At 41.0% G+C, this 23,099-nt stretch overlaps 1 protein-coding gene across 1 annotated transcript in view; it reads right to left on the bottom strand.

Moving 5' to 3' along the window:
- The window catches only part of MYO3A (myosin IIIA), a 312,359-nt gene that overhangs the window by 91,340 nt on the left and 197,920 nt on the right, over nt 1-23,099 (bottom strand). The window contains exons 18-21 of the mRNA XM_082259576.1: nt 19,747-19,957; nt 16,170-16,317; nt 7,090-7,243; nt 4,987-5,075 (exon numbers count right to left, since the gene is read on the bottom strand). Coding sequence (XP_082115702.1) covers nt 4,987-5,075; nt 7,090-7,243; nt 16,170-16,317; nt 19,747-19,957 — 602 coding nt within the window. The remainder of the gene's footprint in view (nt 1-4,986; nt 5,076-7,089; nt 7,244-16,169; nt 16,318-19,746; nt 19,958-23,099) is intronic.

The raw sequence follows: 23,099 nt of genomic DNA, 5'->3' as shown, positions 1-23,099 counted from the left end.
TGAAGAGTCATTCAGTGCGAGAAAGGCTTTATTATCACTTTCCATTGCTCTGATTTATATCTGAAAATGAAGTCAAAGTAAAAATGTTTGACATCAAAAATAATGGGGAATGAAAGTTATTTCTCCCACGGTGGTCACTATGCTACATTTTATTGTTATCAAAGAGTCCAGAATTCCATATTGCAAATCTTTAGATGTCAGACTTACAAGTCATTATTATTTAAATACGATTTAAGGTTTTACTTCAGTATGGCTAATGTCTGTGGATGCACATCTTTTTTTCTATTTTGTAATAAATTGATTTAAAGATTGTGGAATATCAATCTAGGAAAAACAGACTACAAAGTTTGTAATTGTAGATTTGTTTCAAGGGTAAGGATTTTTAGAATTTTTTTTTTTAATGTGGCAAAAAAATACTAATGGAACCAAGGCAACAGCTGCAGGGCTGCCAGTTTGAGACCCCTGGTCTAGAGGAATGATCGGAGATGCTTTAATGTATGCGCCGAAGAAAAAGGATCTAGCTGGGAGATTTCTGTTGTGGTGACAATGCAGCTCCATGCAGCGGGGACAGGGAAAAAAAGGGGCAGGAGAGCCCAATAATGTGACATATCACAGTCATGTGACTGGCCTCTCTACCAATCACACTTCAAGCAGAGAGAACTCTATTACATAGGCTCTATACCCTAGCCTACATTTTCTCAATAGACTGTAAAATGCAGGCCATGGTGTGGAAAATACCTGCTGAGTAATATTGGTAATGAGTTAGGGACCTATTTATTGTTGACAGCAGATAACTCTATCTGCTTTTTGTTATTAATAGGTCCCTAACTCTTACCATCTATAAAGTGCAAAGAGAAATGATTCAATGGAATTGCACACAGTGGACCTGAACCTCCTCTTCTCAGGCCCTCCACTGCCTCTCTTGGCTCCTCTCATCTGCTGAATGCCCCTAAAGAAAGCTGCTTTCTATGGGGCACTCAGGCGGGCTCGCTCCCAAGTCTCACTGCCTGCGTCTATTGACACAGACAATAGGACTTAGCCCCACCCACCGCTTCCTCCTCACTGGCTTTGATTGACAGCATCATGAGCCAATGGCTCCTGCTACCTCAGCATAGCCTGAGAGACCAGGAAGTGAGGGGAGAGATGAGCTGCACACAGACAGAGCGCTGGATCGAATGGGGGCTCAGGTAGGTAAAAGTGGGGTGAGAGGGGATGCTGATGCCTAAACATTTGTTAGCCTAATGCAAGAAATGCAATAAGGTTCAAACTGTTTAGACTTTATAACCACCTTAAATTCAAATAATTCATCCATCCGTCTAATTTCTATTTGCAATTTTAAGTTATATTTGAATATAATTTAAAAAAAAGACTACAAAAGTTATTGTTGTTACCATTTTAAAATCTTGCTATAATATGAAGCAATCAATATCCAATAAAGTTAAAAATAAAGTCCAAATACTTTGAATTATTTTATCAGTTATGAATTTATTACCCTAAGTAATAAATTACACAAGAGGATTCTCTTTGTAAATTCAACCACTGCAAAAAAATTCTAATCTCTATTTTTGCATCTAATCAGCCATACAGTTTTGTTCTGCAGTTTGCATGGAATATTTTAAGGATATATAGAAATCACATTTCAGCAAATATCTAAGATAAGCTGCACTTTTCTTCAAACACTGAAACTGAAATCTCCAACTAAATGTTGACAAATGCACAGACATGATTTTTATTTGTTTCTGTTGCACTACTTACAAATAAACTGATTTAAATAATTAGGTTCTACAGAGAAGTTTCTAAACAGTAGTTTCCTTTCTAGGGTGTTGAATACTATGTCATAAAGTTAAGCTGGAACACAGTGAGAACTAATTCGAAATTACTAAAGAGACATTAAACCTAAAGCACAAGTTACCATATTGTTATTAGAATATATTCATGAAGAGGTGTTCTAACCTTCTAAAGCCTTTAAACATGCCTTAACTACTTAAGCCCCGGAACATTTTACCCCCTTCCTGACCAGGGGGTATTTTGCGATTCGGCACTGCGTGACTTTAACGGACAATTGCGCGGTCATGCGACGCTGTACCCAAACAAATTTGACGTCCTTTTTTTCCCACAAATAGAGCTTTCTTTTGGTGGTATTTGATCACCTGTGCGATTTTTTGATCATGCGCTATAATCATAAAAATAGCACAATTTTGCAAAAATAACAATATTTTTCACATTTTTTTATATGAAATCCCCCCCAAAAAATGTAAAAATCTAAATTTTTTAAAATTTTTGGCCAATTTGTTTTCTGCTACCCATGTTTGGTAAAAAAAAATCACAGTAAGCGTATTTTGATTGGTTTGCGCAAAAGTTATTGCGTTTACTAACTAAGGGAAAGATTTTTGTCATTTTTGTTGTTTTTTTTTTTTTTAGCGAGTAATGGCGGCGATCTGCAATTTTTTTTTTTGCGGGACTGCGACATTGCGGCGGACAGATCGGACCCTTGACTCACATTTTTGACACTTTTGGGGGTACCAGTGACATTACTGCAGTAATCAGTGCTATATATATGCACTGTTACTGTAAAAATGACACTGGCAGGGAAGGGGTTAACTTTATTGGAGAGGGAGGGGTTAAGTGTGTCCCTAGGGGCATGCTTCTAACTGTGCAGGGATGTGGCTGTGTGTGTAACAGCACAGATCAACGGTCCTACATAGCAGGACCATTAGATCAGTGCTTTTACACAGAATGACAGGCGGCTTTGTTTACATTAGCCGCCTGCCTTTCTCCCTTCACAGCGGACGATCGCGAGTGACCGGCGGACATCGGGTCCACCGTTCACACGCGTGGAGGTGTCTGTGAACGAGCCGAGGTGGGAGCGCGCCTCCGGCGGCGCGTGCTCGCCCGCTATTGGCTCCCAGGCTAGTGATGTACCCATACGTCACTTTGCCTGGCCGGGGCTGTCGGCAACCGGTTAATGCAAATATGCCAAGACAGAACAATGGGGTCTTCCATAGCTAACTTCCTTTGCAACCAGTTAAAGTGCATTTCAATCCAAGAACAAAACTGTAGCACATTGCTTAGCAGTCCTTAGTTGTGGTGACTGCACTAAGTTTATTTCATGCTTTTTTTCTTTATTTTCACTTAATGATTCTGCCAGTAACATGCTTCCATGTCCTAGGGTAAAAACCCCTCCTAACTGTTCTTTATTTATGGAGTAGTGTTGTCACACGGGTTGTGTGAGGGGACCAAAGAAAATCTCCCAATGTCTATTTCCCCATATCCAAAATATCACCCTAACCATCCTCTTTCATCCTCCTAAGATCTCCTGCTCTCTAGCCCACTTGTCATCTCCTCTGATGCTCATCTTCATAATTTCTCCAGAGCTTCACCCATCCTCTGGAAATCCCTACTCCAATCCATCTGGATTTCTCCTACTCCATCTACTTTCAGGGAAATCCTTGAAAACACATCTCTTTAGCAAAGTATATCTTGCCTCTACCTACAACTGGAATTTGACTTTCTACATCAACCCATTCCTCAACAATTTTACCTGTTATATAATTTGCGTCTCCTTTTAACCACTTGCCGACCGCCGCACGACTATCTACGTGGGCGGTCAGCCCCTCACAGGCAAAGTGACGTAGGTCTACGTCGCTCGCCTGTGAGGGTTTAGGGAGCGAGCGCGCGCCGCCGGAGGCGCGCTCCCGCTCCCGCGTGGTCACGGACCCCCCCGCGCGCGTGACCGGCGGACCCGATCGCCGCCGGCCACTCTGCGATCGGCGGGGGAGAGGGAGATAGTCAGGCAGCTTGTGTAAACAAGCTGCCTGTCATTCTCCTCTCTGTATGAGAGCTGATCACATGGATCTACTATGTAGATCCATTGATCACTCCTCATACAGTTGAAGCCACAGCCAATCACAGTTAGAATCACGCCCCTAGGGACACACACAGCCCCTCCCTCTCAAATAAAGTTAACCCCTTCACTACCAGTGCATTTTTACAGTAACAGTGCATATGTATAGCACTGATTACTGTAGAAATGTCACTGGTAACCCCAAAAGTGTCAAAAATGTCAGTCAAGGGTCCGATCTGTCCGCCGCAATGTCGCAGTACCGCAAAAAAAATCGCAGATCGCCGCCATTACGCGTTAAAAAAAAAAACAACAAAAATGACAAAAATCTTTCCCTTTGTTAGTAAACGCAATAACTTTTGCGCAAACCAATCAAAATACGCTTTTTGCGATTTTTTTTACCAAACATAGGTAGCATAAAACAAATTGGCCGAAAATATTAAAAAATTTTGATTTTTACATTTTTTTTTGGGGGAATTTCATATAAAAAAAAGGGAAAAATATTGCTATTTTTGCAAAATTTACGCTCTTTTTTTGTTTATAGCGCGTGATCAAAAAATCGCACAGGTGATCAAATACCACCAAAAGAAAGCTCTGTTTGTGGGAAAAAAAGGACGCCAAATTCGTTTCGGTACAGCGTCGCACGACCGCGCAATTGTCCGTTAAAGTCACGCAGTGCCGAATCGCAAAATGCCCTCTGGTCGTTTAGCAGCCAAATCCTCCGGGGCTTAAGTGGTTAAATTGTGAGCTCATATAAACAGGGCCCTCTGAACCTTACTGTATTGGATTATATTGTAACTGTACTGTCTCTGTAACTTAGAAAAGCGCTACTCAACAACTGTTGGTGCTAAGTATAATAATAATAACATACTGTAGTTGGGAGGTGAACTAGACAGAGATAATGACATTGTCTAAACTTCTAACTGCAGCACAGGATCTTCTCAACTCATGACATTTGTGGCAGGATCAGTGGGTATTTTTTGTACTTTTTGAACAGATATAAAAAAAAAATACACAGATCGGTATGTTTACCAGAGGAAAAGGGACCAAATAGGAAAAGTTAATTGTCAGGGTTTACATATAGAGTACTTTTACAAAGCTATGTTGGATTATAAAAATAAAGGGCAACAGTAAGAACTTCTTACCTTTCCCGCATAGTGATGAATTCCAAATGTTAGGTCAACTCTCTTTGGTCTCCAGAAATACTTTGATTTGAGGTTATCTTCAAACTTTTCTAAAATCATGTAAATTAAGTCATGCTTAGATTTTTGCATCCATAGTTAGTGTAGTAATTTAACTTTACCCATTAAATTTACTTTATTGTACCCATCAACGTTTACAATATTTTAGCAATGCAACCAATTCGAGCAACAAATTTACCAACTGTAAGTTTAGAATGATGCCCCCAGATTTTAGGACTACACATTATTCACAAGATAAATTATCTACTCTAAGTACACTTCCGTTACGTTTGTAGGTCAAATAACTTTAATGAGCATATAAATATCTGCCAAAACATCCAAACTAATTATCTCAACTCTAAAAATGTCATACTAAGTCTACTTTAAAAAAATGTTCATCCTTATGAATACCTAAAGCAGGTAGGATGGCACCATTTTAAATGTTGATACTTCCTAAAGTGCTACTCCTGTTCTGAATCATGGGAGTCATGCTTTATCACCAAAATCTACAATAACATGTTAACCAGTTTATATGGCACAAATAACACCAAGATTCAGGTTAGTTTAGCAATTAAGTTACGAAACATCAAAGTCTTAGTAGCATGGTCCTCCCTGATATTTAACATTATTATTATTACTTGACCGGATCTGGTATTGGTCAAGACAACCCCTAGAAAAACTATGGATAACTATGGGTAACAATTGTACACATTCTACATGGTCATCATTTCCACGTCATTTCCACATCATCTCCATTACTGAATAACCCACTATTCAGGCTACTATAGATGCCTGGAGCGGCTCTGACTACAGCATTATCATGACTCTACTACATAACAGGTGAAAAACCCCAATTATAAATTTTGGACACCTTCAGGCATTAAAATTTCAACATGGAAGAAGTTTGGGGTTACTAAAATCTATGAGTTAGGCTTCATGTACAAGGGACGTTTGAAAACCTCTCCTGAATGTTGGGACTTGACAGCTAGTAACCGACAGTTAAAAACAGTCGTTTTGCCATGTTTACATGCCGCGTTTATGCGTGTTTAGCGGCGTTTGCGTTTAGAAGCATTTTTAGATTGTAAAATGGTAAGAAATGTATCCCCAATGAAAACACCTATAAATGAATATAAATGCGAGTTACCGCGTTTTAGACGTGTTTGCATACTGTTACAAGCATTTAACATTTCAAATGCCAATTAACTTCCATCTAAATGTATTTTTTTGCTTAAAAAAAAAAAAATGCCACTAAACTCCACTGCCTCTAAATGACTACAAACATCTCAGTGTACACAGACAGATAGGATAACATAGAGGAGAGTTCAGGGGCTGCTGCAAAAAAACGCCCAACTACTCCTAAACGTCAGTTTATCAGCAGCAGCGTACGAGTACTAACAATTGCAAAATTGCCTTAACCCATTTATTCTGATATCCCACAACTTTAACATCCCAATAAGGGAATACTATATACACTCTCAAATCCATTTTCTTTGACAAAAGAGCCCTATTTCCAGTTACTTCTTTAAAGACTTGGCAATCTTACAACGCCTAAAAAAACCCATCCTATAAATGAAAAGAATATATTTTATAAAAAGATGGACAACAAAATATCTTTCAAGAAAACACCCACCGTTGCTAAATGGAAAAAACCTAAATTGTAAACACTTCCAAGAAGACAAATGGGAAATAAAGGGTGATCCGAATGTCCTGCACAGCCTACTAATATATCGGCCACTGGCAGCTACTCCAAAGAGCGATCCCCTTCTGGTGTATAACACCATACAAATGGTCTTAGTTCTCACCGACTTACTCTTGACTTGAGGGAAATGTGGATCATTAAGATGACCAAAGGCTGATATCATCATGACATTTATTTGTGTTTTTTTCATTTTTAATGTATAACAAATTAAAAATAGATAGCTTTTCCCTGTTATTTTTTGGTTATTCTGAAACCAAATGATATATTTAATAAAGTATTTCATAGTATTGTACATCGAATCATATATTGTGGGAAAACATCTCTTTCCTCTCATATGAGAAGGGCTACCACTGCTGGTAAATACCTACCCACAAGGGTCTGATCAGTTGCTCTGGGGAATCGAATCTCCTCATCCAGCAGAGAAAGTAGCCCCATTGGCTTCTGTAAGAACATATCCAGGAGGGGCCTGTTGTCTTCATACTCAATTAATCTTGCATCAACATCTTCATTCAAGTATTCATTCTTAAAAAGAGATAGAAACAAATGATGTCCATTGTCACAAGCTTATGAGCATACAGACTAAATTAAGGCTGTTATTTTGATACCCTGGGCCCCACAACTGCAGCATATTTTTGACCATAGACATGCATTGCAAAAAACAAAAAAAAAAAACATATGCAGTTATATAAACATAGACACTGGCACTTGCACACATATTTCTTAAAACATAACATCTTTTTTACTTTGTTTTCCCCTTTTTAGGTCGGATTTTAATTACTGTTGTCTATTTCCCAACAGGATGATTTTTCCCATAATTTCTTTCCTGCAGACACAACAGAAAGTGAGTGGAAACATCTCTTACACAGTTGCCACCAAAACAAATGTTCCCATTGGTGGCTTTCCCCTTACCTCCAGTGCCATAGACAACTGTAAAATGTTGGATTTTTCATCACTTTCTGTTTTGGTGATAAATGATTTTTATGGCAAAACATGATAGTGAATTTTCCAAATGGGGCTTCAGTCAGTAATAAAAACCTGTTCTACCTTATTTTACTCTATCAACAACTGAAGAAACAAAAAGGTTGGGTGGAGACACTTATATGTACTTATTTCCATGGTCATCATGATCAGTGAGTATATCTAGCTTGAATTGCTGGAATAGCTTCAATTGACAGACTCCAGATTCCAAAAAAAACACTCTTCATCTTAGTGGGTAACAGGGGTTCCAATCAGGGCCGGTGCTTCCACTAGGCAAACTAGGCAGCCGCCTAGGGCGCATTGCAACCTAGGGGTGCAGCCATGAGTCGGCACTCTCTGTCCATCATGAATGATCCTTGTGAGCTGAGGGGAGGGGGTGGCAATGGGGGAGGAAGCATGGACAGAGGAAGATGCCAGGTGTCTGGGGCAGTGGCTGAACTACCAGGCCCTGGCTTTCCACCACTGTTGGGGGGGGGGGGCCAAGAGGCAGAATGGGAGCCCACAGGAGTGCTGCCTGCATGATGATCCTCTTTGACTGGAGCGGAGTAGTGTAAACCCTGGGCAGGAAGTGACTCTCTGCACTGAGCTAGTGGGCAGCCGTTCATTTTCCTGGGTCGGTATTAAGCAGGGAGCGGAGAAAGGCTGAACCTGACCCCAAGCTTGGCACTGGAGGGTGGCACCTTTACTGGAGCAGAAACGACGAGAGGGCCCGGAATGGTCTGAGGAGGTTGGGGATTAGGGACGTGCGGAGTTCTCTGACTGCTGCTTCTCTCTTCACCAGGAGCTGGTTGGAGCTGTGGTGAGCACTGTGGTCCAGGAGAGGAGCATCCTAGGAGAAGGAATCAGCAGGATCCTGGTGAAGGAGAGCAGAGTGCGGGCCACTCTCTTCATACCGCCCAGTGAGTGTCCCCAGAACAGGGGATCAGGGTCCCTGGGTGTGACATGGGGGATAGGGGTCACCGGGTGTAACAGGGTTTTGGGGTCACCAGGTGTGCCATGAGGAATTGGGGTCCCTGAGTGTGCCATGGGGGATTGAGGTCCCCAGGTGTGACATGGAGGAACATCAGGGTCCCCAGGTGTGACATGGAAAAACATCAGGGTCTCCGGGTATGACATGGAGGAACATCAGGTGCCTTGCTGTGGCATAGAGGGACATTAGGGTCCCCAGGTGTGACATGGAGGAATATGGGGGTCACTGGGTATGACAGCATAACATAGAGGAGCCATCAGATCAGGGTCACTGGGTATGACATGGAGGAGTTTTTAAGCCCTTCCCTTTTAAATTTTATTTTTTGGGGGGGCGGGAGGGGGGGGGGCAAGTAGCTTGTCTTGCCTAGGGGGTAAAATAGTCTAGCACCGGCCCTGGTTCCAATCCTTGCATCCTTATCAATGGCTGTCCAGTACATACTTACTCTGTGTATATACAAGACCGTACTTTCCTGATGAAGGCAAACTGAGGTCTTCCTACATCTAATAACAAAATGCTAATTTATGTAAAGCACATGGATTGTATGACACAAATGGGGCTGAGCATATGATTATAGAACTCATATTCCATTTTTTTAAATAATGCAGTAAAATGTCTCTCCTCATCTTAAAGCAGATTTAAACTCTAACTGGATGAAATTCAGTTTGCTAAAGCACTTTATATCATACAGAATCAACGTGTTTTTTCCCTAACAAAAATACAATTTTTATCCTATTTTGATATCAGTACTGCTTATATCCTCCATCCCTCTTCAGCCACTTCCTGTCTACAGCGTTGTCTACACATAACTGCTCAGGACCGACATCCTGATAGTGACGGCGATGGACGATGTGTTTTGGCATGGACCCTTGTAGTCTCCAACAAGGGCACATGTGACAGGCTGACAACAAAGAAGAGCAATAGAGAGCCTGAAACAGAGCAATGTCACCCTATGACATAAAGTTATCAACATCTACAATGATGATGAGAAATAGAGGAAATTATTGATTCCTAGCAGAAAGTTATGGTAGGATCATCTGATATAATTTAGATAAAGCTGTAAATTTTTAAAGTGATTTCCAGGTAACTATACATTGTTACATTGGTTGACCAGGAATGGTATATACTGTACATAGTTGCATTGGTCCAAGCTGGACCAATGTCAGTATGAAAAAATATCCATATCTGGATTTCCTCTTTAACATATTTAAATTACTTTTAAAGCTAAGTTAAAGTTTATAGGAGATTTTAATGTCTGGGTTTAGATTTACACTCACTGGCCACTTTATTAGGTACACCTTGCTAGTATCGGGTTGGACCCATTTTTGCCTTCAGAACTGCCCTAATTCTTAGTGGCAAAGATTTAAGGCAAGGCATTCAACTAGCACTTTCAGAAGAGACAGTCAGCAATGGTAACCCCTGTATTTCATATATGATAGGTTTACTTTAGGTTGAAATATATTACTGGCTGTGCTGCACAGAGCCAAGATTCAGATGGCTCTTTGCATGAACCTAAAAATACACTCACTTTTACCCGGTTGGACCCTTTTTTTCCTTAAAAACTGCCTTAATTCATCATGGCATAGATTCAACAAGGTATTGGAAACATTCCTCAGAGATATTGGTCCATATTGACATGATAGCATCATGCAGTTGCTGCAGATTTGTTGGCTGCACATCTTTGATGCAAATCTCCTATTCCACCACATCCCAAAGGTGCTCTATTGAATTGAGATCTGGTGACTGTGGAGGCCATTGGAGTACAGTGACCTCATTGTCATGTTCAGGAAACCAGTGGTGAGATGATATGATCTTTGTGACATGGTGCATTATCCCACTGGAAGGAGCCATCAGAAGATGGGTACACTGTAGTCATAAAGGGATGGATATGGTCAGCAACAATACTCAGGTAGGCCATGGCGTTTAAACAATACTTATTTGGTACTAAGGGGCCCAAAGTGTGCCAAGGCCATTACACCACCAGCCTGAACGGTTGATACAAGGCAAGATGGAGCCATGCTTTCATGTTGTTTACACCCAATTCTGACCCAACCATCTGAAAGGCACAGCTGAAATCAAGATTCATATTACCAGGCAACATTTTCCCAACCTACTATTGTCCAATTTTGGTGAGCCTGTGCAAATTGTAGCCTCAGTTTCCTGTTCTTAGCTGACAGGAGTAGCACCTGGTGTGGTCTTCTACTGATGTAGCCCATCTGCTTCAAGTTTCGATATGTTGTGCATTCAGAGATGGTATTCTGCATACTTTGGTTGTAACGAGTGGTTTTTGAGTTACTGTTGCCTTTCTATCATCTCAAACCTGTCTGCCCATTTTGCTCTGACCTTCACATCAACAAGGCATTTTCGTCCACAAAACTACCGCTCACTGGATATTTTCTCTTTTTGGGGACCATTCTCTGTGAACCCTAGAGATGGCTGTGGGTGAAAATCCCAGTAGATGAGAAGTTTTTGAAATACTCAGATCAACTCCTCTGGCACCAACAACCATGCCATGTTCAAAGTCACTCAAATCCCCTTTCTTTCCCATTCCGATGCTCTGTTTGAACATTAGAAAGTCATCTTCACAGTCTAGATGCCTAAATGCATTGAGTTGCCACCATGTGATTGGCTGATTAGCAATTTGTGTTACCAAGCAATTGAACAGGTGTACCTAATAAAGTAGCCAGAAAGTGCGTACTAAGACCAGCAGCAGTAGTTTCTCTCTAAAGCATAACTCCGCTTTTGTTGAGAAAAAATAATTCCCCTCTGGTTGATCTATGTAAATTGCAAGGATTATGATAACCTTTGTTGCAGGTTCCTACCTTTTTGTTATTCTAAAGAAATCCCTCCGTGTTTCTCTGTGCCCATGTGGGAAAGTGAGTCTAATGGAAGTGGTTTCATAATTATCAATCAGCTGTGCACCTGCAGAGCACTAATGAGGAAAGCTGCTAGGCCTGCATCCCTTTAGATATGTTCCTATTGGGAGTATCTCACCAAAAATAACATTTTTGTTGCAGGGGATGCCAGAAATCTGACTTGTATCTTAGTGCAGACTTCTGGGAAAATCAGCGAGCCAATCACACAAGCAGGAAATGATGTTTTTGGGGTATGGTCAGTACACATTCTGTGTAAAGAACACCTCCAGGTTGCCATATTGCATTTTCAGAAAATTACAGCGGCTGCAGATTAAAAAGGAAAGGTAATTTTTAATAATGTTCAATTGCAATATGACTTATGTCACTATTGTATATGCTATATATTTTATTTTTCTTTATTTGGTTTTTTTTTTCCACACAAAAGTGGAGTTATCCTTTAATACTGTGTGCCACAGCAACTAGGATCCTCCTTTTATTGTCCCTTAGAAATACAGCGACAATGGAAGGGATTATTTCACTGGATCCTTTGGATAACTAAAACATTTTTTTACTAATAAATAATATTTTTTTTCTATTGGGATGCCTTTCTAATAGTATACCACCATCAAGAAGATTATGAAACTGATTTAAACATGGATTTAATAAAATTATTAAAAAAAGGCTAGAAATGCTATAATTACATCAATGATTCATACAATCATTTGTACGTACAAGAGGCAAACATATTTCTCTAATTGACCCATCAGAAACAATTGCTAAGGTCACATCAATTACACCTAGTTGCGTGCAATGCAAATGCAAATAAAACCAGAATTTGCATTGTAAATGCCTTCCCGTGAATGCCTAGCAATGTTTAATGTAAGCCGCACACAGCAATGTGGTTGTCCAGATACTGTACATCTGAGTTAGCAGCAGCAGAGAATCTTCACACTACATTAGCTATGAAACTGTTTTTATCCCACTTTGGTGGAGCTCATTTGCAAGCAGTTGGGGCTCAGAACAAAATAATCAGTTCAAAGACAGATACATATATTAATCCTATACAAATCTGGATTAATCCAAGCAAGTGATTCTTTTCATTTAAAATCAGCAATAATAATAATAATAGTTGAATTTTGTTAATACCACCATCATCATCATCATCATCACTGCATATAATTATTGATAGTAATAATAATAATAAGAAGAAGAAGAAGAAGAATACAATAGGAATATTCACTGATCAGCCATAACATTATGACCACCCACCTAATATTGAGTAGGCCCCCCTATTGCCACTAAAACAGCACTGACCTATCATGGCATGGATGGCATCCTGTGGTATCTGGCACGAAAACATCGGTAGCAGATCCTTTTAATGACCGAAAAAGAAAGGCTGGAAAGCCGCACTACTGTAGAAATCAACTTTTGTTTTTTCAAAAGTCACCAAACAGGGTAAAAGCATTAAGGAAAAGCAGCAGAGGAGCAGGGTGACCTGCTGACATGTTTCACACTACACAAGCGCTTACTCATAGTAGACATAGCAGACAGATTAAGCAAATGGATACTGCACTGCTACTTGAAACACAGATATAGATACCCTGCACACAACTAAGGTTCAGTATCAAAAACATCAGACTGGTTAGTGGTAAGTGAACTCTATATATTGTCAAGGGTTGCAGTAAATAGCAGTATGCCCATAAATAAATAAAGGATTAGGTTAAATACATTTTCAATATGTAAAACTAGGCTTTAGCAGCATAGAATTCAGTTCTGTGCAGCTAAATTAAAGTAAACCTGGTAATCCACAAAATCAGCAATAAGTAATGGCATTAGAAAACAATAACAGCAGTGATAATCAATACTGAGATAACACCTCTGTAAACAGTAGACTATATCCACTTTAGAGTGCACACTATATAAATGGCAGTGATGACATTTAAAAATCCCTAAAGAGGTACCTCTTACTAAGGAAACAGACATGATTTTGTGAAGCAGCTATCAGAATGAGAAGTCTTTCCCCATAGTTCCTCAATTTGTTAGCATTGGGGCCCAGTCTTTATGGTGGTGCCCACGAGTACAGTCTCAGTTAAGTCTGCATACAGTAAATAATGCTGCTAGTTAGATGGCCAGTCCCTATGTTACCAAAGAAAATTAATAAGCTATTGCGCTGACTAGAACCCAACTGTCATTTAATGGGGCACATATGAGGGTCAGGAGAGTGGTAGGAAACACCGGGTGAAGTGGAAGCAGCTCCTTTCAGATTAGGTCTTGAGATCCTAATGCACATATAAAAAACAAACACAAGAGGGTGTCTCCATCTAGGTGTAGTGATTTATTTAAAAAAGTATAAAAGACAATAAGAATGCACTCACTTGTTAAAAGTAGATCAAGGCTTGTCATAAACCCATATAGAACTCCATAGGATCACTATGAGGCTGCAGGGTAGACAGGAGCACTTCCTATGGCTTGAAAAAGGAGCACTCCTGTTTGCCCTGAAACATGTAGCCACATCCCCTCCACGTCCTGTCATCATCACCCAGCCCAGAGAGGTGCTGTTTGGAGCCACAGCAATCTTGCTACTTCTGGAAGCTGCTGATGCTTATGTTGCACCCTGAAGCCTGACAGCTGTACTTCCATTAGGAACTATGCTTCAACTAGCCACATGCCTGCAGAGCTCTGCAGACTCATGGTGATTCTATGGAGGTCTATATAGGCATATGACAAGCCTTAATCCACTTTTGCATTTTTATTCATATTTAACTAATCGCTACACCTAGATGGAGGCGCCCCCTTGTGTTTGTTTTTTATTTGGCCAATCCCTATGTACTTAGTCTTTGCTAGCAGCAACCAGGTATTGGCAGCAGTGTCTTTTCACTAGTCTCAGCAATACAGCAACAGGGGTCCCACTGTTCTGATATCAGCTCACTTCTGGATCCGCCTGGAGCTACTCCAGTCCTAAGCACATGGCCGCAGGCTTGTGGAAGGTTGATGTGCACACAGGAGCAGTGATGTGCACACCCTGGTCTCCTTGCAGCGAAAAGAAAACACCTTCGGTATTCAGCCTGTGAAGATAATGCTCTCTCTCTCTCTTTTTATACCCAACTCGCATTAATTCATCCCCTGCACTACATCTTCCATGATTCAGTGCTGCCATCATCAAGTCTCATGAGCTCTTTCTGCTTGTTAGCTCCCCCTGGTGGATGGAGGTGAGGTAGCGTTCGTTAATCAATTCCCCTGAAGTCCAGTGGAGACACAGAAAGCATCCTAAATCACTCTCTGTCTCTAGTCAAGCACCTGGCTACACAAATATGGGGGATACATTATACTGGGCCGTTCACTCAAGATGGGGGAAAATGTCAAATCCAGAAGCAGACTGTGAGATGATGTCTGAGTCAGTGAGGTACCTTTTAGACTATGCATTGCTGAAAAGGAGGTGAGTATTGCGGCCTTTAATTCTGTTTAATATTCTCTGGATCCTGATGGGTGACTAGAGGTCAACAAAGGTTCAGAAAGCATGTGTTCTTCTTTTGTTAGTAAGGAAGGGGGTGCTATGCAGTCTGTGGACTAAATATAAGTTTTTATCAGTGCCGTAATAATTTCCAAAAGAACAAATAATAGGGTCCATGCCATGGAATTGCCACCACAGTACATTTTCCATTATTTGTCCATCTTGATAAAAGTACCTTTAAGCATGGGAGTGTAATAAGAGAGTAGGGATGGGCCGAACACCCCCTGATTTAGTTCGTAACAAACCGCGAACCCTGGTAAAGTCTCTGGGACCCAAACATGAAAAATCAAAAGACCCAATTTTGAAGGCGTATATGCAAGTTATTGGTATAAAAAGGTATGAGGGTAAATATAGTTTGAAAAGGAGCAGTGATTTTATTGATGCTTAAAGTGAAACAACAAAAATGAAAAATTCCTTTAAATATAGTGCCTTGGGGGGTCCCCTTAGTCTGCCTGTAAAGTGGCACATCTGTACCATATATAGAACCTTCTGCAGCAAAACTGACATACTGTATATAAAGAAAAACAAAAAACATTTAAATTGATTTTCCCAGCTGCAAGCCCTTGCCGGCAAAAAAAAAGAAAACGAAAAAAATGTTGTGGGGTCTCATTCATACCAGGCCCTTTGGGTCTGGTATGGATTTAAAGGGGAACCCCGTGCCAATATTAAAAATAAGGCATGGTACCCCTCCAAAATCCTTACCAGTCCCTTATCCGAGCATGGGTCTGGTATGGATTTTGGGGGAACCCCACGCCTTTTTTTTTAAAATGTTGACGTGGGGATTCCCTTAAAATTCATGCTAGACCCAAAGGGCATAGTATGGACTCGGGAGGGATGTTTTTTTTAACATTTTTCATTCAGTTGTCAGCAGGGAAGCTGTTGTTAAGGATGCAGTGGCTTGCTTCCCAGGCCGCTCCTTATTAACCTATTAACTGACACTGTGAAAATTTGGATGTTTGGTGAACGTCCGAATGGGCGATATTCAGGGCTGAACCGCTCGCCCATCTCTATAAGAGAGGTATGGTGACAGGTTGAATAATATAAGTGCACTTTGCTTTTTGCCTTTTTATTTGAAACTGCACAGCTAGTAAAATGCAATAATAATTTTGACTGTATAATTAGCAGATGTGTCCTTACCTGCTCCCAGGCAAATATGTGTTGATTGAAGTAAAACTGTATTTGTTCATTTGCAATGTTAATGCAGAGTTGTTCAAAGGAATTCTTTTTGAAATTCTCAAAACCGAAGATATCAAGAATCCCAATGCTGTATCCTGTGTCATCCTCACTGGAAAGATGAAACAAACTGTTTAATTGTGTTCATTTACGGTAGCAGTGTCTTTTCGGGATCTGTGTATTTCATGTATTATATTCGCATCAATGCCTAAATTATCTCACGCAAAATTACAAACTGAGCAGCAGGAACTGTGCTTCAGTAATTACATAGAAGAGATAGAAGAATTTGTAGCTATTGGCCAGGTTAAAATTGCCAAAGATGCTATGTTATTACTGAACCAAAGACTAGATGTATAGCAATCGAGCAGGATATAATCATATTTAACCACTTTAGCACCAAGGAGGATTTGGCTGCTCAATGACCAGGCCCTATTTTGCGATTCGGCACTGCGTTACTTTAATGGACGATTGCCTGGTCGTGCGACGCTGTACCCAAACTAAATTGACGTCCTTTTTTTCCCACAAATAGAACTTTCTTTTGGTGGTATTTGATCACCTGTGCGATTATTATTTTTTGCGCTATAAACAAAAACTGCGACAATTTTGAAAAAATTACAATATTTTTCACATTCTTTTATATGAAATTCTCAAAAAATAAATGTAAAACTCAAATTTTTTTAACATTTAAGCCAATTTGTTTTCTGCTACATATTTTTGGTAAAAAAAATTGCAATAAGCGTATTTTGATTGGTTTGCGCAAAAGTTATTGCGTTTACTAAGTACGGGAAAGATTTATGTCATTTTTATTGTTTGTTTTTTAATTTTTTTTCTAGTAATGGTGGCGATCTGCGATTTTTTGTGGGACTGCGACATTGTGGCGGACAGATCGAGCCCCTAACTGACATTTTTGACACTTTTGGGGGTACCAGTGACATTACTACAGTAATCAGTGCTAAAAATATGCACCGTTACTGTAAAAATGACACTGGCAGGGAAGGGGTTAACATTACTGGTGATCAGTGGGTTAAATGTGTCCCTAGGGGTGTGATTCTAACTCTCAGGGGGCATGGCTTGTGAAGTAATCACAGAGACATGTGATCCTATATAGCAGGATCACATAGCCTCTGTGACCACGTCAGGGAGAATGACAGAGGGCTGTGTTTACATCAGCCGTCTGTCCTTCTCTCTCAGCTGGGGGAGATTGCGAGTGGCCAGTGGCCATCGGAGCCGCCGGTCACACGCACTGGCTCCCCAGATAACAAGCGCGCGCTCGCCTCCTAGAGTCTCCTGAGCGAGCGAGTATAACGTAGCTTTGCCCAGGAGCGGCTGCCTGCCGCAGGAAAACTTAAGGTGGATATCAAGCAGAATTTTTTCTTTTGAGTGGTAGGGTTAGAACATACGTCAGGTGTAGCACTAGCCCGCTCCAGGTATTTTCTCCTGTCTTAACACAGAAAGAGAATAGAAATTTCATTAAAGGGGACACAGATAGCAATAAAACTATGAAACCAGTACTAACTTTTTCCCACTCTACTAAAACAGAGTTTTTATTGTTTTCTATGCCCCTGTTTGTGAGAACTTACTCATGACCACGAGGGTCTTGGCCTCCTGAGACTCTCCCTCCTGATTGGCTGAGACACAGCAGCAGCGCATTGGCTCCTGCTACTGTCAATCAAAGTCAGTCAGCCAATCCAGAGAGAGAGGGGGCAGGGTGAGGCCAGGTCACAGCTCTGTGTCTAAATGGACACAGGGAGCTGTGACTTGACCCGGGTGCCCCCATAGCAAGCTGCTTACTGTGGGGGCACTCACCAGGAGGGAGGGGCCAGGAGCACAGAAGAGGGACCCGAGAAGAGGATGATCCATATAACATGTTTTTTATTTTTATTGAAAAAAAAAATGAGACTTTACAATCACTTTAATTCCGTTCATTATTACATCTTTAACCACTTGCCCAAAGGCTAAATTCTGACATTTCTCACATACATGTAAAAAACTGCATTTTTTTTGGTAGAAAATTACTTTGAATCCCCAGAAATTATATATTTTCTGAAAGCAGAGGCTCTGAAGAATAAAATGGTGGTTGGAGAGCCTGGGAACAGCCGTGGGCAGGGATGGGAAGGTTCGTTCCCTTTCGTGTAAGAAATATAAGTTTAAAGCTGATCTCCAGGAAACCTAAAAATCCTCCCTTGCGGTGGGACTGCTCCCACACTGCAAGGTTTAACTGCTTGTTTAAGAAACTTGGTAAAGCTGTTTTTCCTACCCAATCCTCCGCTTGTGTCAGTCCCCAAGCCTCTTCTCCCTTATGCTCTGGAAGTCTAAGGTCCTTTAATTTAATCAAGACCGATACTGGGATGCAAGGATGCCAAGGGACAGTCCACTGCCGGAGTTTAGGACAGCACCATTTGCCAGTGGAGTGGGGGATCAGGTAAATAAAAATGCTTTTTACAGCCCCAAGACACAAACAAGCAGTTAACTCTGTAGCACCGGTACAGCCCCACTGCAAGGGAGAGTTGTTGGGTTTCCTAGAGTTGGGCTTTAAACAAACTATTCTGCTTTTATTTTGCAATTTTTATTTGTTAGGTGTTACTCCATGGGAGAGTCTGGCATTTATCAGTGGCAATATTCAACATGTTAATAAATTCATTAAAGGGTAACTCCAATTTTGTGGGGGAGAAAATAGCAAATAAAGAAAAAATAATATAGCGTATACAATTGCAAAGTCATATTGTAATTGAATGTTATTAAAAAGGATCTTTCCTTTTCAATCTGCAACTGCTGTACTTTTCTGAAAATGCAATGCAATATGGCTACCTGGAGCTGTTCTGTACACAGAATGTATACTGACCACACACCAGAAACATCATTTCCTGCTTGTGTGATTGGCTCACTGATTTTCCCAGAAGTCTGCACTAATGGGCCATACACACTATAAGATTTTCTGAAGACTTTTTCCTTTAGACTTACCAAAACCATATAATATGAGGTCAAACCTAAACACTTTCAATTTGTATGCAATCTGGCAGGCCCTTGCACTACATAGAAAAGGTAAATCTGAAGGAAATCTAACCACAAAAGTTGGATAGTGTGTATCCAGCTTAAGATACAAGTCAGATTTCTGGCATCCCCTGCAACAAAAATGTCATTTTTGGTGAGATACTCCCAATAGGAACACATCTAAAGGGATGCAGGCCCACAGCTTTCCTCGTTAGTGCTCTGCATCTGCGCAGCTGATTGATAATTATGAAACCACTCCCATTAGACCCACAAGGCACAGAAGAACAAACAGTGATTTCTTTAGAAAAACAAAAGGTAGGGATCTGCAACAAAGGTTGCTATAATCTTTGCAATGTACAGATCACCCAGAGGGGAACGCTTTTTTCTCAACAAAAGCGGAGCTACGCTTAAAACAGATTGATCTTGGCTTTTATTTGTGAACAGAAACACACAAAAAATATATTACAGAAGTCCTGTATACCTCAATACAATACAGCTACTATTGGGGCACTGTCTGCTATGGAGTATGTGATTTCCTGCTCTATGTTACCTGAATTCTGTGTTTGGCTTCAGTAAGGTATTGATTCGGTTCACTATCCAGCTGAAAAGACGTCCATACAGGGCTTTAGACATGGCATCTCTGACGTCAGCTGCTTTTTCCACCGTGTTCTGGCGGATTATGGTTTCCCCCCGTGCCACCACACAGTGAGAAGTCAGAGCATCTCGTAGTTCATCAGCTTGGATACAAAGCAAAGAGGCAGCTAAAAACAGAAAAAAGGATTTATTGTCTTATGGGGGATCTTCACGGCAAGAAAAAAACAGCCAGGCCACAGCTGGGAGTAGAAAATGAAATGGCATCTTACCTTCTGTCAGTAACTACATCAATTTCAGAGATGTTTGTTATGTTCCCACCACAACAAGGTAATGGTATACTACAGACCGGGTCATCTTTACATTCTTTACATTTCCCCTGAAAGCACCTACTTTGAAAATATCCACCTATCTATAGAGCTGCAGCTTACAGTAAACCTGTGTGAATGGGTGGTGTGTTTTTGAGGATCCATGGATGTTATCCCAATCTTGAATTCGCTACCTAGTGAAACACTCACTTGGAAAAGACATGCAGCCAGTGAAGTCTGAAAAGGTCTGAAACATTCATCCTGCATTTTGCTGCAGTTTACTCATTCATTAGGCTCTCTAATTAGGGGAAAAAGATCACAGCCTCGGGGTTTGCACCTCTCAAAATCAAGTCAACCATGACATACTTCCTCTCCCACTAAGAGCCAGTTCACACTGGGGCGACTTCAAAGCCGCCCGACTCTGAAGCCGCCCCCCTGCAGCGCTACTTCAGCATGGCTTGCAAACTACTTCTTTAATAGAAGTCAATGCAAGTCGCTTCGAATTCGCCCCCAAATAGTGCAGGAACCTTTTTCTAAGTCTGAGCGACTTGAGATGCTCTGATTAGAACAGTTCCATTGCACTGAATGGATCGCGACTTGTCAGGTGACTAAGTCGCCTGACAAGTCGCCCCAGTGTGAACCGGCTCTAAGGCTTATGCTGCTATTTTAAAATAGGGCATACCAAATACACTATATTGTCAAAAGTATTGGAACACCTGCCCTTACAAGCACATGAATTTTAATGGCATCCCAGTCTTATGCCTCGTACACACACACGATTGTTGGCTGACCGATCGGCCGTCTTTTGTCCAGTGTTGTTGTGTTGGTTGAAATGTGCTCTAGACTGCACACAAATTTTGTCGGCCAACAACAACCAACTTCAGAAGTGATGTCATGTTCTGGTCTACTTTCCGTGTGTTTTTTCTTCTCTGAGCATGCCCAGTCTTGCTCATCTGACTTTTGTCGGCCGAAATCTGTACTGACTGACGAACAATCGGCCGTTCTGGTGACGGCCAACAAAAATTTTATAGCATGCACACCAGATTTTGTTCGGCCGAAAAGTCGCAGTCGGTTGTCGGAAACATCATACTAACAAGCCGACAATCGGTCGATCGGACATTGGCCGAAAATGTACGGCCGACAATCGGTGCGTGTGTATGTACGGGGCTTTAGTCCGTAGGGTTCAATATTGAGTTGGCCCACCCTTTATAGCTATAACAGCTTCAACTCTTCTGGGAAGGCTGTCCACAAGGTTTAGGAGTGTGTCTATGGCAATGTTTGACTATTCTTCCAGAAGCGCATTTGTGAGGTAAGGAACTGATGTTGGACAAGAAGGCCTGGCTCGAAGTCTCTCCTCTAATTCATCCTAAATGTGCTCTATCGGGTTGAGGTCAGGACTCTGTGCAGGCCAGTCAAGTTCCTCCACCCCAAACTCACTCATCCATGTCTTTATGGACCTTGCTTTGTGCACTGGTGCGCAGTCATGTTGGAACAGGAAGGGTCATCCCCAAACTGTTCCCACAAAGTTGGGAGCATGAAATTGTCCAAAATGTCTTGGCATGCTGACACCTTAAGAGTTCCCTTCACTGGAACTAAGGGGCCAAGCTCAGCCCCTGGAAAACACCCACACACCATAATCCCCCCCCCCCCTCCATCAAATGATTTGGACCAGTGTTGGCAGTCTTCCCAGAAAAGCTGAAGCTGTTATAGCTGCAAAATTGCCAACTCAATATTGAACCCTACGAACTAAGACTGGGATGCCATTAAAGTTCATGTGTGTGTAAAGGCAGGCGTCTGAATACTTTTGACAATATAGTGTACGTCCTCAGGTATTAGGACTGACTTTATTAAAAAGATACTTCTATAAAGTATATCATACTAAACAGGACTTTGCATCAGGGCCTCTCAAACGTAACCCTATAGTGTCTGCATCAGGGGGCTGCGAGCGTTACAAAGGTTTCCTACACAGTGAATATAATAAAATACTTATACCACAGTCTATCATATTTAGAAAGAGCAGGTTTTAATTAGACCTATCCATCTGACACCCAATTAGAAATATTATTTGGCACCCTGGGTCTGGTAAGTTGTAAAGTATGAAAAATTTGTGGGGTTTTTATTTTTTGCTCAGGCAATGCTTATTGTGCATTTTAGCATACATTCTTGCAGACTTAGATTGTCTATATAAAAAAAAAAAAAAAAAAAAAAGCTTCTTTCAGCCAAAAATAGTATTATAGAAATATAAACTGTGTGATGAGGTGTCAGCAGTATTTTAGCAGCGCTCTTTAAATGTGACGTTTTTTTTTGTTGTTCCATCAGAATCCATTATGTTAATATGTATCAAACCTCAGGAGCTGAAGCACAGCTGCTGTTTTAAAACTAACTTGCTGCTGTTGGCTAAAAACAATATAACGAGTGTTCTATTTCTTTGACACTTTCTGAAACCTGCCTGTGATGAAGATTTGGTAAACCTGGATATACAGAGACTGCCATTTACGTTTGTGCTGCCCCTCTGGCATCAAAATAAATATGCAGACAAAAATGCAAATCATTTCACAGGTGGGAAAAGCTTAAATTTATGTATTCCACATTTATGCATCTTTATTTACAAAGTATTTAATTGGAAAATATTGGGTGCGCAGACTTTTCTTTAGGATGCTTTATTCTGCACTGGTACTGGTTAATTATACAGCCTGCGCTACTTAGCCATAGAGAAAAACAAGGAAAAAGAAGTTGCATATGATGGCTCAAACACTGGTATAATGTGAATAAAAATTGGTACTTTATTGAAACATGGTAGAACAGGTATATGCAAAATTGATTAAAACCATATAATTCCAGAGATGAAAGTGGCTCATGGACCCTGGATAAGAGCAGTATAAAATTGTCCCGCCTCTTGTGTGACACTGGTTTCACCTCAAAGGCTCCACCCACCACCCAACCAAGGCAGCAACCACCTGGACAGACCCACTGCCCCAATCCCTCTGCCCAGATCCAAGGACCA

Source organism: Pelophylax lessonae (assembly GCF_965119305.1).
Source record: "Pelophylax lessonae genome assembly, chromosome: 5".
Lineage (NCBI taxonomy): Eukaryota > Metazoa > Chordata > Amphibia > Anura > Ranidae > Pelophylax > Pelophylax lessonae.
The sequence above is the reverse complement of the archived record's forward strand: the minus strand, read 5'-3'. Positions and strand labels throughout refer to the sequence as shown.